At 36.0% G+C, this 23,142-nt stretch overlaps 1 protein-coding gene across 1 annotated transcript; it reads right to left on the bottom strand.

Annotated features, from left to right (window-relative positions):
- Positions 1 to 1,555: 1,555 nt before the first annotated feature.
- Positions 1,556 to 3,626, bottom strand: LOC124373221 (the record flags this gene model as incomplete). Its single annotated transcript, XM_046831615.1, has 3 exons — positions 3,501 to 3,626; positions 3,247 to 3,373; positions 1,556 to 1,948 (listed from the first exon to the last, which is right to left on the bottom strand). Coding segments are annotated over exons 1-3 (646 nt in total), but the record flags the coding sequence as incomplete, so codon positions are not given.
- Between the last annotated feature and the right edge of the window lie 19,516 nt (positions 3,627 to 23,142).

Below are 23,142 nucleotides of genomic sequence, written 5' to 3'. Positions count from 1 at the left end.
TTACAATAAGTGCATTTCTATATTTGCCTTTAAGAACATTATTTGGTACACGCAGCAGAGGTTAGTTCCTTTGTTTAGTCTGGCTGAAAAGCTGGAGTGAGGATTACTTGGCTTTTTGCCGGAAAGGCCCTTTTGGCGTTATAGGGAGTCATATGTTACGGATCCTTTCTTCTGATAATAGTTGAGCGTTTTAATCTTGGCCGGTATTGTGTTTCTTACATCATGCATGTTATTTAGTTATTATAAACTTTTAAAATGTATCGTGATATATCGTTGAAAAATGTTGTCAAAAAATAGAAACTGGTCTTTTATTACTTACAACATTACGTTTTAAGTTGTTTACTAACACATAGGTGGAACTGGTACCTACCCGTGGCTTTGCACCCAATTTTCTGCGGTTATAGGCCTGGGACACACAGTCCCGGTTACCAGGATTCCGACCACCGGGTTGCCGGTAAACGGTTTGTTGTGTGCTGGCCACACAGTCCCGGCGATAAACATCAAATTGTCTCTCAGTTAACCTTTGAGTGTTGTTCGGAACGAATCATGCTATCCAAAGTGAAGTTAGTTTGTTGTTTAGAGGCTCTAAATGAATTACCAAAACAACGAAATAGGGTACATTGGGTTTCATCCATTCAATGTAGATGCTAAAGCTGAAAAAAGATTTAGAAAATTTTACGAGAGTATTCGGACTTATGAAACAAAGTTTTTCGGCTTCTACAGGATGTCAATAAAATCTTTTGACGAACTGTAGGTGTTATTGAGGCGACACATAGCAAGAAAAAATACAAACAAAAGATTATCAGTAAGTGCAGAAGAAAGACTTACAATAACTATAAGGTGAGTAAAGAAACATTTTAATAGAACTTATAGAACTTACTTTATTTCATTACAACAACTAATATTATTTTAATGTCTTGCAATCATGTTAACTGTAGCGGAAAGGATTTTTTGTAATGTATGTCCTAATATCTAGTAAATAATGTTTGTTGCTTAAGAAATGTAAAATAAAATTTATATTACAAGTACATAAGTATTAGTTTAATTACAATGTTTATTATGTAATTCGACAGTTTTATGAATGTGTTTTTACTTAACAACTACAATCGGAGTGCATTGATTCTGTTGGAGAGGCGTAGACGGAAGTAGGCGAAAGCCGCCGAGTTGTAGCGACTCCCGCCTGGTTGATCATACTGGTGCATCAACAGCGGTGTTTGTTCCTGTTGCATTTGTTGACCCATTGGTTGAGCTGTGTTGTGTGGTTGATATTGGCTGGAAGTTTGGGGGAAATAGTATTGTTGTTGTTGCATATTTAAATAATTACATTGAGGATTTGATGGAGACATCATTGGAGGTGTTTGTGATTGACGATTTGATAGAGGCATCACTGGAAGTGTTTGTGGTTGAGGATTTGCTGGAGGCATCATCGGACGAGTTTGATATTGCGGCACTGATTTTACATTTCTGAAAAACTGCAAGTTCATAATTTTGAAATCTAATTTTTGCATATATGTCAATCCCTTGAAATCGGACAGCATTGATAGGAGATACAAACGGTCTACATCCTCTTCGGTTGCAGACGATGTATCCAATTTCTTCAATAGTTCGGATTGGAAAGCAGATAATTTTTTTTTCTTCACAGCGGGTTCTCTAATATTTTTGTCTGTAGCTGTATTTTTTTCCGTAGCAGGTCTTTCTTCCACTGGTCTTGTTTCATCCGCTTCCTCCGAAGCTTCGCTCTCTTGTGGCTCATCAACATTTTCGTCTTCAGTAGCTGCTATGTTACCAGAAGTTGGTCGCTTAGTTTCATAACTCATCAAAAAACTCAAAGAATCTGCATATATATATTTCTTTTTTTTCTTTGGAGCAGCATCTCCACTCTTCCCTTTATTGACAACCCTGAAGAAGTGGTCCCGGATGTGTCTCCATTTGTTCTTCATCTCCTTTACTGCAACAAAGAGCACGCCTTAGGGACTTTATATTATTATGCTGTGTGTTTATTAAGGGAATATGAAAACTATAAAATGACAATAAAGATTTGTAAGTTGTTTGTTAGTTGTATTGACAATCAATACCTTTTTTAGGTATTTGTCAACTGGAATGACATTTAGAAGTCTGCAGTATGAGTTCTACAGAGGCAGGAGCACGATTTCACAGATAGTGCGGGAAACCTGCCAAGCAATATGGCTCCATCTCAAAGCTCACAGGAAATGCCAGAACCAACAACGCAAATGTGGCTCACAAATGCAGAAGAGTTCTACAATAAAACAAACTACCCAAACTGCATCGGAAGCCTAGATGGTAAACATATACGATGTATAAATCCAATAGAAGGTGGGTCAAACTTTTTCAATTATAAAAAATATTTCTCTATAGTGTTAATGGCTTTAGTTGATGCCAATTTGAGATTTGTCCGCAATTGACGTTGGTGCGTATGGAAAGGAAGGAGACTCGCCGATTTTTAAGGATAGCAAGCTAGGGAAAAAATTTTTATTCTGACTCTCTGAACTTACCCCGACCCTCTCCATTACCTGGGACAGTTGGCAACCCACAACCATACGTAATAATTGCTGATGAAGCATTTAAGCTATCTACTAACCTGTTAACACCTTATCCCTCTCGCGGATTAACAGCAAGAAAGAGGGTATACAATTATCGGCATTGTAGAGCTAGAAGAACAGTAGAATGTGCATTTGGTATTCTGGCCAACAAATGGAGAGTTTTCCATACTCCTATTTTAGTAGGTCCCGATTTTATCGATGACATCGTCAAGGCTTGCTGCATTCTGCACAATTTTGTGAGGGCAAGAGACGGAGTTTAACTACGAAGATGCAGAAACACATCCCTTTCAAGATGTCCGAAACATGGGACAAGGACCCCGTGGTCAAGGACATGATGTTCGAAACGCATTGGCTGACTTTTTCATGGGTGTAGGAGCTGTATCTTTCAAAAAAAACTACATGTATTAAGTACTGTTCTCGTACCTACTTACAAACAAATATGTATGACTTTTAAATAAATCATTTTTGTATGTATTTCGTATTTTATTAATTTTAGCCTCATTATTACATCTGATAAGCGTAACATTTGATGTATAGAAATAGTTTTTATCTATTTATGTATAGAAATATTTTTTATCTATTTATGTATAGAAATATAAGGAATTTCATCAACTTCAGGGGGGAATAATGAAGTTTTTGGATTGGTAAGACTGCTACACTACAACCACAACATAAAGGCTCTTACCTCTGTCATCTCTTTCATTCAGTGTTGCACAGTTCCAGTCTTCATACATGGCGATCCCGATCTCAATCCAAGCTCTGTCACGAATGTTTTTATCAGAATATTCTGCTCCGCTTTTGTCCCATAAACGCTGGAATACCGTGGACACATTCTATATAAATTTGTCTGTATCAAACATTATCGCAACTTTACACTACCCTCGAGAGTAAAACACGATACACAAACCAGCAGCACACCACAACAACTACACCACTGACACACAGACTTGACTGGAATCGGGACCCGGCGGCCGGCACTGTGTGAGCACGCACGACAGATATCAAGTGTTTTGTATTGCCAACCCGGTTTTCACCGGCTGCAGGGCTCCCGGTCGCCGGTAGCATGCTTGCCGGTCTGGACCGGCACGCTTTGTGCCGCACAGCACCGGCGTTGTGTGTGCGCTCTTCAACAAACTATATGTTCTCATCAATCCCGGCCGGGATGCCGATCACCGGCATCCCGGTAACCGGGACTGTGTGTCCCAGGCCATAGGCGTATCCTTTTTAAAAGGAGTACAAAATATACCATGCACAATTAATTGTAACTGGAAATGTTTTTATTTATATTGTTTTAACCCATCTTCATCATCACTTAATAAAATTAAACATTACTCAAACTCAACAAGTAAGTGTATACACACATACCTTGGACTAAGAAAGCCTACAACAGAAAAATAGAAACTAATTCTAGCGCTTGTATTTCCCTTCAGGAATAGGGGCTCAATTGTAAAACCCTAACTTCCTGATCTATTATACAAATAGTTCGGTACTACTGCTAAATCACTGGACTGCAATTTTGGATTACTTCCAACTGTTTTTGACATTATGTGTGGAAAAACTACGCAGGAATAGACACAAAAACATGAAATTTTTCCACTCTACCGATATAACAGTAACATTTCCCAATTAGTACAATTCCCAAACACTGTATGTATGTATATAACATGAGAGCCACGCGCCTCACTGCCTTTGTGTGTAGGCTTGGTATTAATTTTCAGAAGGTACGAGTTTTGTAAACCTTAAAGAATACTTACTTATTAAGGATATTGAACCCTTCCCACGCGGCAAACGGATATATCCGTTAAGCCTTATTTTGACCGAAACGCGGTAAACGGATTATATCCTTCAAAGTCTATTTTGTGTTATTTAATAAATTGTAGTTGCCGTGGAATCCGCTAGAGTTCAAGGGAGTGTTGAATACTTGTTCCGAAAAGCAGATGTTACAGTTTGAACCTCATTGGCGCGTCGCAGTGGTGGGAGGGCGGGGCTTTGTCCCTCGTGGCGTGATTTAGCCTTAGTCTGCGGCGAACCATTACGCGGTAAACGGATATTTCCCGGCCACAGCATATTTTAGTGTGTTTAACGCTGTTTTGCCATATTTCCTTATTTACTGTTCGTGTTCCTGTTGTATTTAGCTTTATATTATCTTTTTATTTTGTTATTACTTTATTTGTTGTGTCTTTATAGGCCTATATTGTTCTGTGCAATGGCGAATCCTGAAATTTTTTGTAAAATTTTAAAATTTGTTAAAAAATATAGGGGTCTGATTATTTTGTGATACTGTATTATTTTTTATTCCTAATAGCCACCACTAACTAAAATAAATATTAGAGTTGTTAAAATGTAAAAAAATATTTTAAATTTAATTACGCGTTATGAGTCAAAATTGAAAGATAAATTCCGCGTGGGAAGGGTTAAGTAAGAATATCCTTACTTTCCCATCCCTGTTCGCTATATCATCCTGTTCCTTGATACAATCTATGAATTCAATTTATATTTATTTACCATGTCAGTGTCGTGTCCCTCATCATTGTAAAACAGACATGATTCCTGGACATGGTTCCCTCGACAATTTCCTGCCACAAAAATTTGCATACAGAGTATAGTGTATTGCTTTATGATCCCATTTGCTATGTTCACGAACTCACTGCACTCGTTTGCTTTTTTGAATTGTGAGCGAATGGGTCGTTGAGTTTTATTAGAGACCAGCCCCATTATGTTTGTTCCTCATTGCATACCTGTGTATTATTTTTGTTCAAACTGTTCATAACAGCAAGACTGAAAAGAAATAATATTCTTTCATTAAACATAAATGTAAACTTTTACATCTTTGTGATTTATGAGATCTAAAACTTATCAATCCTCGAGGGAGAAAGTAAGTTACTGGCGTCCAAGTGTCAAAAAGTTCTGTTCGGTTTTAAGTTCCATATGTTTCACTGAAATTGACAGACATTTGTAAAATAACCTTGAGTATTAGTCTTGTTTTTACAGTATTTAAGTTTATGCGACTTTTGTTCATTTTGACTTTTCTTTTTGGCTGAACGTGAATGAAGCTTACCACTAGAGAGGCTGAATTTAATTCCCACCTGTCTAATATTTATAACCTTTTTCATACTATAAAATATTGTTTCACTTTAGGATACATTTTTTGTACATTTGTAGTTTTACGTATAACTCACTGCACAGGTACAGATGCTGTATAACCTGTGATAAATCGTTCTTCTCTGATTGAAGAAGACACAATGGAAACATCTATACAGATTTATTGAAGAATTTTTCTCCTTCCCATCTGAAAGAAATACAACCAAATTTCGTTATTCAACAGGATTGTGCTCTCCTCATTGGAACATATTAATTGCTACAGATAAAGTTTTTTGAGGCTCATTATAATGATTACTTCGTTTAAAATTTCATATAACGAAGTTCCAAAGAATACTGAGGTACAATAACAATATGAAATTAAAGAATATTGGATTTATAAGTATATAAAGTTTATATTACCTTACGAAAGTGTGCTTTAAGGTTTTATTAAAAAATCATTTGTGTCTGAAGTAAAACGTATAAGGAAAATTTACTTTCGCAAGACATTCATGAGCCACATTTTTTTATAATAAAAATTTTACGTGATACACATATGCTATGCTAATAAAATTTACGACATTGTAACGTTTATGTTTTATGGACCTCATTTTCGGAAGTTGGATTGATCACCCAACTAGACATTTCCACTGCGGAAGCTAGCCCGCAAAGTTGGCCGATGCATTCCCTAAAACTTGAGCGTGCAGTATTTGCCTATCAAAGTTATGTAGGCGCTGAGAAATTGCCGTAAGCGCTGTTGCCTAGCCAGAGCCGCCACTTTGGACCTTAGACCGGTGCGCCGGCAACTTTAATCCTGAGCGGGTGATATGGCATTGTCTCGACAATTAGGCTTGTTGTGGATGAGCTGCCGAACCTGTTCACTTGGATTGTGGAAGCCCTCTTCACGTCGTAGATTTTCAGCATTTTCTTCAGGGAAAATTTGCTTAGAGGTAAGGCAGACCGTCATTTTCTATAATTCAAATCTTTGTCAAAAGCAATATTTAAAAGCGTCAAAATTTAAATCATTATTAGACTTTTGCAATCATTAAAATAGGTTCTCTTTATTCATGCTTGGACAATCCTAAGTAAGGCACATGGCACATAAGAACGATGTTTAATGTATGATTACTTATTTTACAAGTAATTAGGGTTTCGTTTATTGTATTGTCAATATTTTATGTTGTGTGATAAACTGCCCAATTTGTATTTTATTGGGAAAGAGCTGAATATGAAAATAGTACTGTCTGTTTAATGTGTATAGCGATATAAAATTCACTCATATAAATCTAACTGTAGCTTAAAATGAATACGAGCCAATTATGCAATATTAATTTTGAAGGAAGAAAGAAACTTGGAGTAGAATTTAGGTAGTTAAAATTTGTTTCAGTAATATTTTGTAGCCATAAAATGTCTAATGTTAAAGTAAATGTATATTTATATATATAAAATAAAATAAATCAAGTACGTTCTTGTTTGTGAATATAAATGTCTCATTTATTTTGTATGTTTAAAGAACGGTGTAATTTGTTAAATGTAAATTTGTAAATATGTCAATTTTGAGACAACGATTGTGGTTTGTACTCAATTGTTCGATGACAATGAATATTGCAGTAACCTTATTGAATATTGCCAGTAACTTGATTTTATTTGTGCCACAGAATATGAGTGTTGTTATCAATATATTTATCTTGAAAATATTTACCTTTCGTCGTTAAGAACAGGTTATTAGCTGCTCTACTAGCTAACTGTCCGTATATAATATTTAATTATTGTCCACTATTTACAGAGCCAAATTTATTAATGTTTCATATCTCTGATATATCTCGTAGTAATGATTTTAAATGACAATTAATGATTTTGTTTAGTAAAGTTCTAATGTGTCTAAATAATAACCTTATTTTCGTACTTGTGATTTTGTACAAACTGTCCAATAATAGATTATCATTTATCTTTTACATGTTATTTTGTGAGCTCGTGAGTTATGATGCAGTTAAGCTGCACAAGTATTATTTTATAGAAAAGGATTAACATGTTTTGAAGTAAACTGAAACAATAATATACTGTATATATATATCGATATTATGAAGTTTAGAATTTTATGTAAATAAATGTAAACAGTAACAGTTTTTAAAGATTAAATTCAGGTTTTAATTAAATGAATCCCAATTATTAAAAATATAAATAATATTATAACATTAAACATATATATATAAAAAAATAATGCTTTAGTAAAATAGATTTATTAAAATGTTTAATATGAATCTGCAAAATTATTTGTTTTATACCATTGTAGTTTAATTATGTTGTTTAATTATTTGCCTACCAAAAATACTATATATTATTGAATATGTAGGGTTTTATTTTTACGTTCCGGACATCGTCAAGCGAACGGAACGGTTGGTTGACAGCCACAGCCATCAGCATCACGTCGCATCGCCGCTCCCGTGTCGTCGCCGCTGACCGGTGGCCGTGGTGACATTGGCCCTCCCCACCCCGCACCGCACTGCCACTGCCGTGTGCCTACTCACTGGGACTTCACTCACCGTATCGCCTGTCACGAACCGATAAGTGATAGAATAGTCATTCTTTTCCACTTGGTGAACTTGAATAAATATTATTTTGGATTTGGCTGGCCAGCACGGACTTAGACTGTGATAGTCAAAGTTAAATACAACGATTCTATTTCATATTGGTGCGGTTATGAGACTTCTGGACATTCCAGGGGACATTTCTGGACTCTGCCAGTGATACAATTCGTCGCTTCATTTGTCAATTATGTTTAGTTATTAAATGTCTCACTGTTCATTTAAATGTTTAATGTTTGTTTTCATGAGTACTCTTTTTCAGCGGTGGCCACCTGCTTTGTTGTTTTATTGTCATAATTGAATATTGATTATAGCTATTAAGTACTGATCATTGATTATTGTGATAGATTTTTATTATTGTCCGCCATGGTGATTTCTGATATATATTTTGGGGATTTATCATACTTTATTGAAATTAATTGTTGTGAATACTTGTGAATTCGACCTAAGGTCACTGATTAAGAATATTTACTTCCTCTCATTGAGTTTATTAGAAAGTTGAACTGATACTTATCAGGTTGATGAGCTGAATATGTTTCCTGTCTTTTTGGAATTTTGAAATGGGTTCTTAATTTGATCATGTTTAAATAAATCCAAGATTTTCTGATATATATATACAGTATTTAATTTTCCTTGATAATTTAGTGATAGTTTTGTGGAATTGAAAAATATAACAACCACAATTAGATTAAATAAACTGATATATGCCAATTTAAATTTAAATGATTTTGCTGTGTAACCTAGAGTCCCCTCAGGACTTGATTACAATTAGTTATCAGCACTTCATACTTAAGGATGGAGTTGTGCCGAGATACACAAACATAGTGGTTTAGTAAAATTTGAGTTTATCAAGGTGAAATAACTTTAGATGCCATTAGTGGATTTCCAGGAAACTAATAGTGTATTATTGGGGTTCATATCATAGCTTGTGAACCGAGCATGAATAAATGTTAGGGCTTTGGGTCTGCCTTACTGTGTGCTTTTGGAAGGGTTTCTTCCCCGTCGTTACCCTCAGCAACCTTACCAACGGGGTGGCGCCCATTAAACAAATAATTTTCAACAACAACTTGAAGAACACAGTTAGGTTAGAGCCTTAGCACCTGGGACTTGGAGTTCTGCGCACAAGTATTATCAGAACCTACCCTTCTCCCTGAGTCTGAGTCGGAGCAATGTTGCCTCATGCTTTTGTGGCATGGCAATATATGTAAAAATAATGAGTCATATGACACATGCAAGTAATTTGTGAATATATATATATATATATATATTATATATATATATATATTCACAAATTACTTATATATATATATATATATATATATATATATATATTATATATATATATATTATATATATATATATATATATATATATATATATATATATACTAGGTTCAGTTACTCTACATTGGTAATAAATAACAAATATTTAAAATATATTTCCTAAGGAAGGTTATATTGATCATATTGCATCTAGTAACGTAGCTGGATATTCGAGATGATATTATTAGAACGAAATAATAAGCTCCAGGCGCAGTTACAGTAGAAATATAATCCATATTCCTAAGTGGTTCAGTTTTCTGCTGTATGAGTTGAATCACTCGCTCTGAACATTATTATGAATTAACTGTCTTTTCTCATTATGTAATATTCTATATGCACATATAATTTAATGTAAATGCAAACAATTACAGCTATATTATAAGAGCTTGATTGATTATCAAGGGCTTGTAAGGGCCAGAAAACGCGTACTTGTTAATCCGGCGATATGTGCAATAACCTTTATACAAAAGGTTCTAATGATTTTAAATATTAAAAATAATTTTTTCTTTGTCCCTGGATGATCCTCATTGACGTTAAGGTCAAGTAAAGTGTATGTGTGAAAAAACTTTATAAAGACTTGTAACTTGATACGTATGTTTACAGTTGGTTTTGAGCATAACCTCTTTTAATTTTAGCGTCATAATGAAAAAGGGCAGTCTGTCCATCCGAGCGCTACTTCTTTCTTTGCGTTCTGTTGGATCCTTCGATACTCTGTTACATTGGTTTATGGTTGTAACTTTTTACATTCACAAATTAAATATACTAAGTTTACTGGTTTGAAAAAGATGACATAATTCTTTTCAGGAATTAAAAGTCATCAATAATAGTCCAGGAAGATAAATCCTATTTGGTATTGTATAAAAAAATAATTGTTTGTGAAATCAATAGACGAAACTCCTTTAACAGATATTTAGACCGTCTATATCACTAGTTTTATGTCATTGGCTTATGATGATGTAACTACTATTTTTTAATATAACCATCGATATTTGTTACAACAGCATGAACAGGACGTTTTAAGAACTGATGTCTGCTCTCTTTTCAAATCCTAACACATAAAATAAAGAATGCAATAAAAGAAAACTATTTCAAACACATGATGGTAACCACTTTAAAGTTGATATCAAATGCCGCTATAACAGCCTATTGTACTATATGTATTTTGTGGCGTGTAATAATTTGTATTTTTAGCTGCTAAATAAGGTAAAAGCTGTGTATATATTTAGGTACACAGCCTTATGTCAATTGGCATTGCATGATGTTACTAAAAATATTACAAAATGTTTGAAAGTAAAGTTATAAAATATATATTAACATGTAAATATACCGTTTTTATAATATTCCTAGTATGATTCATGTTTACTCTGTATCATTACCCTATAATGTACCCTAGAGTGACGCGCTCACAGTGAGAATGTGAGTATTGGAAACTTTATCAAGTTGCTGTTGTTTTATATTCTTCATTGCTATTAATTAATCTAACACTAAATAGTGGGTATATTTCTACTAAGTGAAATATTTCTTTTGTTTTTTAGCACTGTTTGTTTATTTTAACTGAGCGGTTAACCACGTCCAGGTATACACTTTCAGACTTATTTGAAGTATTAATATGCATATTCACACGTAGCCTATATACAAGTAGTGTTTCGTAAATAACCATAATTGAAAGTGCCATACCTTTTTAACGATCAATTTTACTCATCTAATAATTATTATATCACTGGTAATGAAATAGTTCCAGATTCCTCCCACGTTTAATATTAATACACTAACAGCTTTAAACTATAAGCCTTCTTTCAAACGGTAATAGTAAACAGTAATGATAGCTTGATTATTTATATAAAGACAAGCTGCAAAATACTAAATGATTGAATCGTAAGAAGTGAGGGCTCTTTAATGTGGTGGTAGCATGCTCACCCGGAATGTGAACTGTTTCGAACCACGGCGGAACAAGTACTTTATGCGATTACATTATTTAAATTGAAACTATGTCAGGTTATTGGCGTTTTTTACTTATTCGATGACTATGAAATGTCGTTTAACAGGTATTTGCACTTCTAATCATATTATATTTTGTTTACATAAACACACATGTATTAGGGACTGCCAAAGACATAATTGAATTGTAAAAGGTAAGAGCTCTGTGGTGTAATGGAAGCACACTTACCCGGCAAGTAAGAAATCCGGTATCTAGTCCCGGTGGAGCAAGTACTTTTTGTGATTCAATGTTTACTGAAAATTAAATGATGCTATTGAAATTTATAAAAATTTAATACAAGTAAAGAGGTCAATAAAAATATTTTTTATACGACTGAAAGGACGTGTTTAATCCTACTTGACTTTTTTGTAATTACTTTGTACCTTATCACAGTTAAATAATAGGATTTTGGTATCTTCTATAAAATTTAGCGTTTTGGAACAATATGCATATAAATGAAGATTCAAAAGTTGGGTGAATTAGTTAACAAAGCAACACGTCTTTCAAATAGTGTTAATAACTTGTGAGATTTGCCATTACTAAGATGAGGTCAACAGGTTATTTTATAAGTAGTAAGTGTTTTAATGGACATTATATTTTCTATTTTTACATTTATCTCTACCTATTATGTCTCAAACCATTAGCAGAAAGTATATTAAATATCCAATATTGAGCTTGCTTAGGTACAATAATTAAATAAATGTTTATCGTTTGCCTACGTCATGTCGGTGGATTAATATTTTTATGAATATTTCTATGATAGTGCTTTAATTTTTAAATACAGGTAATCATTGAGTTTGAATATAGACAGTAGCGTCCCTGTCGACAGACCGTGGAGGGATCGGGCAAAACTCAAATACACTTAAACTCCGGCTAAACCAAAAATCGTAAAAATATAAGCTCAGAAAGGTAGAAATAAAACATTGGACATTTGTGTAGATGTACAAAAATGTAATTTGAAATATTACAATATTTTATTTATATTATTTATAAACAATTGCAGATATACTAGTAATCAGATACTCACCCACATTAGATGCAATTCACCGATTGCTATTGTACTGCAAGTCGTAAAATACATTAACAAAACAGTAGCTCGTTAAACTGAGAGGACATGAGATAACTTGTCAGGTGTCCTGATGGCCCGTCGTTGTTTGTGGCGGCGGAAGTTAAATATAATCACTACTTCCTAGAAAGGGTCGGTTATAATCCTACTTCTAGTTGATCTAAAGGGCGATTAAAATTGAGCCTATGGTGGGAAGGGTTTGCGCTTTGCGAAAGCCTATCAGAGATGCCGACCACTGATACGGTGACTACCGAATGGACCTAAATATGTATAGTTATAGGATCCGTATATAGTGATTTATTTACTCCTATTATATTTATAAGATGTATTTACCAATGTTGGCTTATTATTCATGCTCAAGTGACTCAATAATAATTAATTTTTTTATTTTGTCTAAAGTATATCCAAAATAAGCGAAGAATATTTATAATGGATTGAATTACGTCATAGTAATTACCACTTGCTTCGCACGCAATTTTACGAGTGTGAGAGCTCTTCTGATTCAAGTGAATTATTTTTCTGATAACAACGATGAGTTTCCATTGTAGTCACGACCAAGAAAATATGTTAAAAATATTATATTTACTACTATTTAAATTAAGTCTAGTTTTAATATATTTTGTTCCATAGTTGATTTTACCTCGTTGGCGATAAATAAAATATATACATACAAAGATCTGAGAAGTTTACTTCTGCCAAAGATAAACTAAGATGGAATTTATAGTCTTTAAATTTTCGTTAGTTACATTGTATCTTTGTATTTTATATGATACTTAAAATTAGCTAAAACTGTACAGTTTCAAAGTATAATTTTACGAAAAGTTTTAATGTTTTAACTGGATATTTTCTTATTTCTACTGAAAAAGATATTAAGATAAGAAGTGTTTTTACTGTCAAATTTGCTCTTTGTTATCACATTATAATTGTTTTAAAAATGAAAACAGTGGTTAAATTAATCTAAAATATAGTTGCACTGGCATAAAGCAATGTTCACACAGAACAGTTTTTTATATGTCACAGGCTCTTTCAATTAATAATAATTCATTTACATTAGATAGGAATTTGCGAATTTCTCTAAATTTTAGAGACCGGTCGGGCTTAGCCCGTAAGGGTATTCGAAATAGGAATATACCCGTATTCATAACAGGAACTGTAAGAATTGGTACATTTTCAAGATCCTTAGTAAAATAGTTTAAATGAGAAATCAAAACAAACAAATCCACTTTCGCATTTCTAATATAATACTATTATTGGGATGTTTAATTCTTTACAACCTTAATAAACGAAATATTATAACATGAAGTAATATCTGAAACAGTTTCTATGTACAAGTATTGAATTAAAATAATTGTTACTTGACTTTCCATGCTGTAGTAAAATTAAATTCTGGTATTAAAAAGAAATGTGATAAATAGCGGGTAATATCACGAAGAACGGTTCTCTGTTGAGATTATTGGTATTTGTGGTTCACTGCAGAAGTGTAACCCCTTAATAAATTGTATAAAATTCCACCCATTTAAAGCTTCAGTGCAAACGTAAAAGAAATCTAAATAGTTGCCCATTAAAATATTGTATTAGTTAGAAAATCTGGTTAAAATCACTGATCTAAAAGTTTAATTTACTTCATCAATATACGTGTATTATAAATATGAATTATATATGTATAATAAACGCGAAAGCTTAGAATATTTGTATTGTTTAATACTCAATAAGTCAAAACCTAGTGGAAAAATTTATAAGAAATTGTCATGCAAATTATTTTGATATAAAAATTATACATAGGAATATTTTTATTCCAAAAACTTAGTCACAAATATTATTAAAAGTTATTTCAAGAAAATTTATTTTATATAAACAAATTTATGAAATACTTTTGATGGCTGATCAATACACAGAACGCAACGTGCTACCCATTATCCCAGTTGTATCCATCTGTATGAATTAAAATAATCAGTAATTTTGTGATTAATATAGTAAAGAGTAATAGTATTATCTAACTGTTATTATAGATGGAAGTAGTCACAAATTCAAACCTATTAATTTACTCTGGATTTTACTAATGAACAAAATTGAGAATGTGTACATGTGAGATAGTAGAAATTGGTTTTCCTTCGACGATGTCAGATGGCATATATTAGCTCAAAGAACGAAAAGCAAAACGAAAGGCCATTATTTAAACGAACCATCGCCCCCTTGAATGCAATTTTAGGAACCAAAAGAGCATAGTGAACCCGTTACAATAAAAAATCAATACATTAAACAAAGTTATTAACTTGCAAGATGAGGCTGCAGAGGTCCTCTATCGCAATCCCAGGAGGACTGACTGGTTTGGGATATAAGTCTGACCTTCAGTCACAGTTGGGATCGGTAGGCGGAAGGGTGCGATGCTTCACAGACATAGATCAGATAGCTTCTGACCTGCAGAATGCTATAATCAATAGCTTCCACGACAATTGCCCATTGCGACGGGGGAAGAGTCGAACCAATACTAAGTGGTGGACTGCGGACCTCGCTCGCAAAAGGGCTAATGTCAGGAAGCTGTACAATCAATGCAAAAGGAGCCGTATCTGGGAGTCCTATCATAGAGCTCTAAACAGAATTACAGCCTAGCAATTAAAAAAGCAAAACAAAGTTCCTGGAGGCAGTTTACACAGAAGGTAAATGAGTTAAGCGCGGCAGCTAGACTGCAACGCTTACTAGCCTCAAGTCCAACCGGTCACTTGGGATCTTTAAGGTCCCAGGGAGGTCAACACACTTCCGGGTCTAGTGATAGCCTCAAACTTCTCCTTGAAACTCACTTCCCTGATTGTATCTTTGAGAATGACGACACTGGAACGTCTGGTAACCACGAGGCAGGCTCACGGCCAAGAGCTTGTCGTGGTAGCTGGGCCATTGCCAGAAGGATTGTCACTCTCTCTAAAGCCAAATGGGCAATTTCTAAATTTTCCCCTTTCAAATCTGCAGGAGGGGATGGAATTTTTCCGGCCCTGCTTCAACAAGGGCCGGAGAATCTCCTTACCCTTCTATGTGAACTATTCAGGGCGAGCCTAGCCTATGGGTACATACCACAAGTCTGGCGTCTCAACAGGGTGTGGTCTTCATCCCTAAAAAAGGGAGAGCGGACTACTCTGTCCCTAAATCTTTTCGTCCCATCAGTTTTATCTTCGTTTCTACTGAAAACATTAGAAAGACTGGTGGAGAGGCACCTGAGAAAGGGAGTTCTCTCAGACACTCCCCTTCATCGCAACCAACATGCATACCAGCAAGGCAAATCCTGTGAATCAGCACTGCACCAACTAGTCAGTAGGATTGAGGATAGCCTGTCCGCCAAGGAATTGGCATTGTGCACCTTCATAGACATTGAAGGAGCTTTCGACAATGCCAAATTCACTGCAATGGTAAGTGGAGCACAGCGACGTGGCCTCGAGCCAGCTCTGTGCCGGTGGCTTAGGGCCATGCTGTGCTCCAGACGGATCAGGGCCGATCTCAATGAAGTATCGCTTGTGATCGCACCCACAAGGGGATGTCCTCAAGGAGGCATCCTGTCACCTCTACTGTGGAATCTAGTAGTAGATGGTCTACTTGAGGACCTTACTAACAACGGAATCTATGTCCAAGGATATGCAGACGACATAGTCCTTATGGTACAGGGAAAATATACAAATGTTGTTTGTTGATATCATGAATACCAACCTTCAAACATGTACACAACTGGTGTCAGGGAGAGGGACTGAAAGTAAATCCCTCTAAGACAGTAGTTGTACCATTCACTAGAAAAAGAACCTAGAGTCTCTTTCTAGGCTGAAACTCGCATCCACTCAGCTGGAGTGGTCAAAGACAGTCAAATATTTAGGACTGACTCTAGACCATAAGCTTACGTGGAATGATCATCTTAATAATATCCTGCACAAAGCAAAGTGGGCGCTCATGACGTCCAGGAGACTTGCAGGAATCTCATGGGGCGTAAAAACCCCATATAGCACTATGGCTTTACAAAGCAGTTGTAAGGCCTCAAATCACTTATGGTTCATTAGTCTGGTGGACAAAGGTGAATCAGGTAACTGCCAAAGCCAAGCTTGAAAGCTTACAAAGGCTTGGCACAATCTTTGTAACCGGAGCATTCAGGAGCAGTCCCTCAGCGACCCTCGAGGTGGCTTTAGGACTTCTACCTCTTGATGTCCATATAAAAGCTGAAGCGCGTTAAGTCAGCTTATCGGCTGATGGTTGCTGGCTTGTGGAGGAATGGCGCGTCTAACGCGAGCCATGGCGCCATCACTGAAGCTGTAAACCCAAGCGCTATTCTCGAAATGGTCTCCGACACAATGAGAACGGAGTTCGTATTCAATAAGCCATTCTCTGTTGACTTCTACTCCAGAGATGAGTGGAAATCGCAAGATAACATCCCAAACAATAAGAAAGAGCTTTGTCTGGTACACGGATGGCTCGCTTATTAAGGGTAGAACTGGATATGGAGTGTTTAGTCAATCCCCTAGAACTGCCCTTAGCGGCAGTTTGGGTCGGAAACTGCTCCATATTTCAAGCCGAAATCTATGGTATCCTAGCCTGTGCCAACCTAGGCCTCACCAGAAGGTACCAGGGAATGAACATCTGTATAATGTCAGACAGTCAGGCAGCTCTTAAAGCTCTTGACTCCAACAGCATTTCATCCAGGCTTGTGTGGGAGTGCTTTAACACTCTCTCTGCAAGCTTGGATCACGCAACTGTGTGCGTCTTGGTTGGGTACCGGGCCACACAGGCATAGGTGGCAACGAATGCGCCGACAGGCTTGCCAAAAGCGGAGCAAGCATGCCATACACCGGTCCAGAACCGAGTTGTGGTATAAGCAAGTCAGCCGCTTACCAAAGTATAAACAAATGGTCTAGGAAGACACACCGCTTGCGGTGGCAGAGTCACCAAGGACAAGCACTCGGCAAAAGACTGCTTGCCGATTCTTGCTCCGGATTCACCAGATGGCTGATGGGGCTGGGCAGGGATCGGGTTAAGCAAGTGATTGCCTTGATCACTGGACACGGCCACTTCAGGAAACACCTAAACACTCTAGGTTTACGAAATGAGGACTCGGAAGTGTAGACTCTGCAATAAGTCTGAAGAGACTGCAAAACACATAATACTGGACTGTGAGAGACTGGGAGCAAGGAGAAGGGCTCTTTTCGGTGATAAACAACCAGGGCGACGAACCAGATGCTAGTATCGGGGAAAAGCTTCTTAGCCTAATTAAGGGCACGAAGATAGGCTTACCCCTCTAACATCAAAGGGGCACACAATAAGCTCAGGTTGACGTTGTGAGGATCTATGAATCCACCCCAATTATCCCAAAGGAAAAAAAAAAAAAAAAAAAAACAAAGTTATGTGGCTGAAAATCGTCAAGGAGACATCACATTCGTTTTATACTATGAGGCATACGATATTGATTAAGAGTATAACAATTTATATATTCCCTAGACTAAACCCAGGAAAATAGGAAGGTATTGCGAACAGGAATAGGAAGCGAGAGAGTATACTGTACTGTACCAGGTTTACTGATATTCCTCACACTGATTAACCCAGGAAATAGGAAGGTATTGCGAACAGGAATAGGAAGCGAGAGAGTATACTGTACTGTACCAGGTTTACTGATATTCCTCACACTGATTAACCCAGGAAATAGGAAGGTATTGCGAACAGGAATAGGAAGCGAGAGAGTATACTGTACTGTACCAGGTTTTACTGATATTCCTCACACTGATTAACCCAGGAAATAGGAAGGTTATTGCGAACAGGAATAGGAAGCGAGAGAGTATACTGTACTGTACCAGGTTTACTGATATTCCTCACACTGATTAACCCAGGAAATAGGAAGGTATTGCGAACAGGAATAGGAAGCGAGAGAGTATACTGTACTGTACCAGGTTTACTGATATTCCTCACACTGATTAACCCAGGAAATAGGAAGGTATTGCGAACAGGAATAGGAAGCGAGAGAGTATACTGTACTGTACCAGGTTTACTGATATTCCTCACACTGATTAACCCAGGAAATAGGAAGGTATTGCGAACAGGAATAGGAAGCGAGAGAGTATACTGTACTGTACCAGGTTTACTGATATTCCTCACACTGATTAAACCCAGGAAATAGGAAGGTATTGCGAACAGGAATAGGAAGCGAGAGAGTATACTGTACTGTACCAGGTTTACTGATATTCCTCACACTGATTAACCCAGGAAATAGGAAGGTATTGCGAACAGGAATAGGAAGCGAGAGAGTATACTGTACTGTACCAGGTTTACTGATATTCCTCACACTGATTAACCCAGGAAATAGGAAGGTATTGCGAAACAGGAATAGGAAGCGAGAGAGTATACTGTACTGTACCAGGTTTACTGATATTCCTCACACTGATTAACCCAGGAAATAGGAAGGTATTGCGAACAGGAATAGGGAAGCGAGAGAGTATACTGTACTGTACCAGGTTTACTGATATTCCTCACACTGATTAAACCCAGGAAATAGGAAGGTAATTGCGAACAGGAATAGGAAGCGAGAGGAGTATACTGTACTGTACCAGGTTTACTGATATTCCTTAAAAGAACACTGATTAACCTTAAAGAATAATCCATAATTAGTTGCAATGTAAACTGAATCAGCTGAATGAAATAGAAACATTATTAACCTCCAGTACACTATGATAATGTTAAGAAATAATATGAAGATATAGTTTTTACTAATCCAGGAAATATTCTCCCCCCTACATGAAATCGAAAAAGAGGTACACCCAGACAATCTTTGAGGCCGGAGATGATTGTCTGGGTAAGGAGTGTCATAAAGGAGTGTCTTCCATACTTAATTTAGAAAATATTACAGGAGAACGCAAATATTAAAAAAAAACTAATACTCTAAGGCACTCCAAAACTAATAATTGCTGATCTGTATTTATTTCTAATTATTTCTTTTTTAAGTGTAAAAACATTATGTAAAACATTATTTTACTAATCTTACGAGTATTATTTATTTGATTTTTAACCAAAGTATAGTCCTTAACACCTTTGTGTACTTGACACTTCTACTCAATTACTTAGTAGAAGTTAGGCAAGTTTCAATTTAAAAATACTTGATTGTCATAAAAAATAACTCATGGTGATTTCAAAAAAACTGTTACTACTTGTAATTTAGGAAAACCTTTTTTTATAAAATGTTGATTGCACCATTTTAACTACTTCAAAAAATGAATTTGGTAGATTGCTTCTTCTGTTTATGAGTTAATAATTTATATAACTCGTCTATAGTATAGGTGCTCATACTGTGTAGTGCAGACTAATGTAAATTACAAATTTAGTTAATTATTACAATGAAATTAATTATATTGTATTAGTGTAAAATAGATTCCTTAATATCAAAACCATTTATTTTAGTCCTACATAAGTGTTCCTATATGATATGTAAATGCTCTGCAGAGAACTGTTTGCAATATTGCTCACCTAGTCCGGGTCACTCTGTAATTAGCCTTTCCCTCGCTAACCCTCCTCTGATTGGCAGGAAGCAAACAGGTCGGTGTCCTTTTTTAAATCTTGATTCATATTTATGTCTTGACTAACAATACTATTTAAAACTTTATAGTTATCTTTATAATATAATAGCTTTTAAGAATTCTTGACGTTTTAATGGTTTCTTTAACAAGTTCAGTAAACAAACCTTGAAACAACAATTCAGGATGAATCAATAAAAAAAGTAACTTCAAATTATAAAAGCTTTAATGCTTAAACAAGAAATTTCTAAAAGTTTGAAAACATATATTATTATAAAAATTAGAAGGTATTATGAGTACTGCATTAATAAGAAATGTCTATCTGAAATGTATGAATATATACAAGCATTAAAAACAAACAACCAGGCGCATTACGACTGATAAATATCCAGACCAATTTATCTATATTATACAAGTCAAAAAAATTAAAGATAATTTTATAGTTTAAAATTTTAACATTAAATTGAGCAGATTATAGTAAAGGAATCATACCATAATAGTAATACAAATAAGAGAGTCTGAGCATAATAAATTAAAAACACCTAGTATATTGAAAGTATTTAAAACCCGATTAAATGTTTATAAATATTTAAAACAGTTCACACACTTTTAGCAACTCACAATTGAGGAGGAAATTTGAGACTTTGCTGACATAAAAAGCAGGAACAGTTTTCAAATTTAAGTTTTAAATAAATATATCTGCCTCATTTCATTACAATTTTAAACATATTTCTGAAACACTTTTAGTATAAAAAATAAAACTACTTTTAGATAACTTAAATTTATTAAAATTACTTGTAATATAAATTTAAGGTATGCATATGTTAATGATTTGAACGTATTCATTTAATTTCATTTATAAGTGTCAGAAAGTCAGAGTAACTTTTCAACCCTTTTAAGGGCGCATTCTGTGGTGATCGGTGTAAAAAACAGCTGCAGCATATTATTGGACACACACACAACACACACACACACACACACCACACACACAACACACACACACACACACACACATATATATATATATATATATTTATATATTATATATATATATATATTTATATATATACATATTGAGCCCGGGGCTCAGTTTGGACAATTTATTTTTGTCTTTTAATTTTGCCCCACCTCGGCCACTCTTGTCAGTCGGTGGGGAGTCACTCCGTCAGAGTATTGATTTTCTGCCTGGTTGAGGTCAGCTGGTTGACCTTGACTAGTTTACCGACCAGCTGTTCACCGGCACCGGCACTGGCTCTGGCTACTGTTCGGAGCGGTCAGAGACGTTCGGAGAAGCTACTGTGTTTCTGGTTGTTCTCTGCTCTTCCCGTTTCCCCATGGCTGGCCTAACTTCACCGACTTTCGGCAGGGTCACCCGTGAGTGTCGTCAGCGGGGACTGGTGCGGCGAGTCTGCCCAATGAAACCACTGAAACCAAAAACTGAATGCCCCGCGCCCTGCCAGTGCTCCTGTACCGGCATCCAACCGGAGTGCATGTGCTCATATTCATTTCATCTGGAACAAGGTTGGATCCAAATGTTTTTTTTACTTTTCTAATACTGAACTTGCGAGGATTGGGGTGCAGCGAGCGCTGCCAGATATTAGATCTGGAGAGGGCCAGTGTTAAGAGTAGTGTGTATTTAGTTTAGTTACAATGAACTGAAGGGGAGGATTTCATCTTTAATTCGGATTCGTGGAGGCAACTTAAGCCCCCGCCTCTCCTTCGAAAATCGGCTTTAAATATTTTTTTTATTTTTTTTGGCTACAAACCTGAAACCAAATTACTTTTTTAAAAATAGTGGGGGGGGGGCCCTAGAGAAATTCTACAACCTTTTCCTCCTCCCCTCAGTTCATAACACTTACCTGTTAAAGATAATTTTTCCCACATGCCGTACCTGATATATGTTATTTTATAGACCAAATTTCTATTTATTTGTGTTATTAATTATTATTACTATTATTTATTTATTATGTTATTGTTATTATTGGAATTTATTTTATTGTTGTTATTTAGTTTTTTAGTTTACGCGCGGTGCACCGTGGTGCTGCAGTTAACTGTATTATTGTATTTTGCATGGAAATGTTTGCCAACCTACTTAATTATATCCAGTACTCGAAATCTTGTCTCGCTTTTTGTCTCTTCCCACTAGTGGCATGTGATTGTTTTTTTTTTTATTTGCTCCGAGTTTGGGAGGGGCGCGCTTCCGAGACCTCCTGTCTTTTTCGCTAACTCGGAACAAAATGGTAGCAGAGCGTGGTTACGTGTTTTTTACCCTCTACGGGGCCCGGGGTTTTTGTTTTTGCCACTGGTGGTGAGAGGCACGAGTTGAAGTTGTTAGTTTGACTTTCCTGCGCCTGTGCCATCTCGCTGTGCTATGCTATTTTCCGCCGTTCGACAGGAAGTGTGTGAACCCTATTTATTTCCCTGATTATTGTTACTTGTGTGTTTTTGTTATACATATTGTCATCGTTGTTTTTTTTTCTGGTTTTGTTCTGGTACGGCGTAGTGTGTTTGTTGCGGTATTTTGGTTTCGCTTGCCGTGTTTCGTGGACGGCAGGAATTCTGGGGAACCCTGCTGAGAGTGTTTGTCTCACTAAGTTATTCACTTGTCGCCTTAGTTATTGCTTTGTTAGTCGTTGACTTTCGAGTCAGTTGTGTTGTTACTTGTTAGTCTGTGTTCATTTATTTATTTATCATGCCTGTCTCTCTGGTGCCTGAATACTTGTTGAAGGAAGGATCTCCATTTTGAGTTGTTGGCTCGTGGGCTTACTCCGGGTCCGACTGCGAGTCCATGCGGAAGCAACTGCGTGATAATATGGAACTGGACACGGACCTGGCCTAGAGATTTGACGTTCCAGAAGCAGAGGCCTATTTTGGAGGCTAAGTTGGAGACGTTTGAGAATAGTCAGGAGGACTGGGTTGGAGTCGCCGCCTACTGAACGAGGAGAGGGCTAGGTATTTGTCCCGGCTTTACCCATCTACATATGAGGCTGTCGCTACTTAGAGCCAAGCTTACCAGTTCTGGTGATAAG

This window comes from Homalodisca vitripennis, unplaced genomic scaffold (assembly GCF_021130785.1).
Source record: "Homalodisca vitripennis isolate AUS2020 unplaced genomic scaffold, UT_GWSS_2.1 ScUCBcl_5114;HRSCAF=11689, whole genome shotgun sequence".
NCBI lineage: Eukaryota > Metazoa > Arthropoda > Insecta > Hemiptera > Cicadellidae > Homalodisca > Homalodisca vitripennis.
The sequence above is the reverse complement of the archived record's forward strand: the minus strand, read 5'-3'. Positions and strand labels throughout refer to the sequence as shown.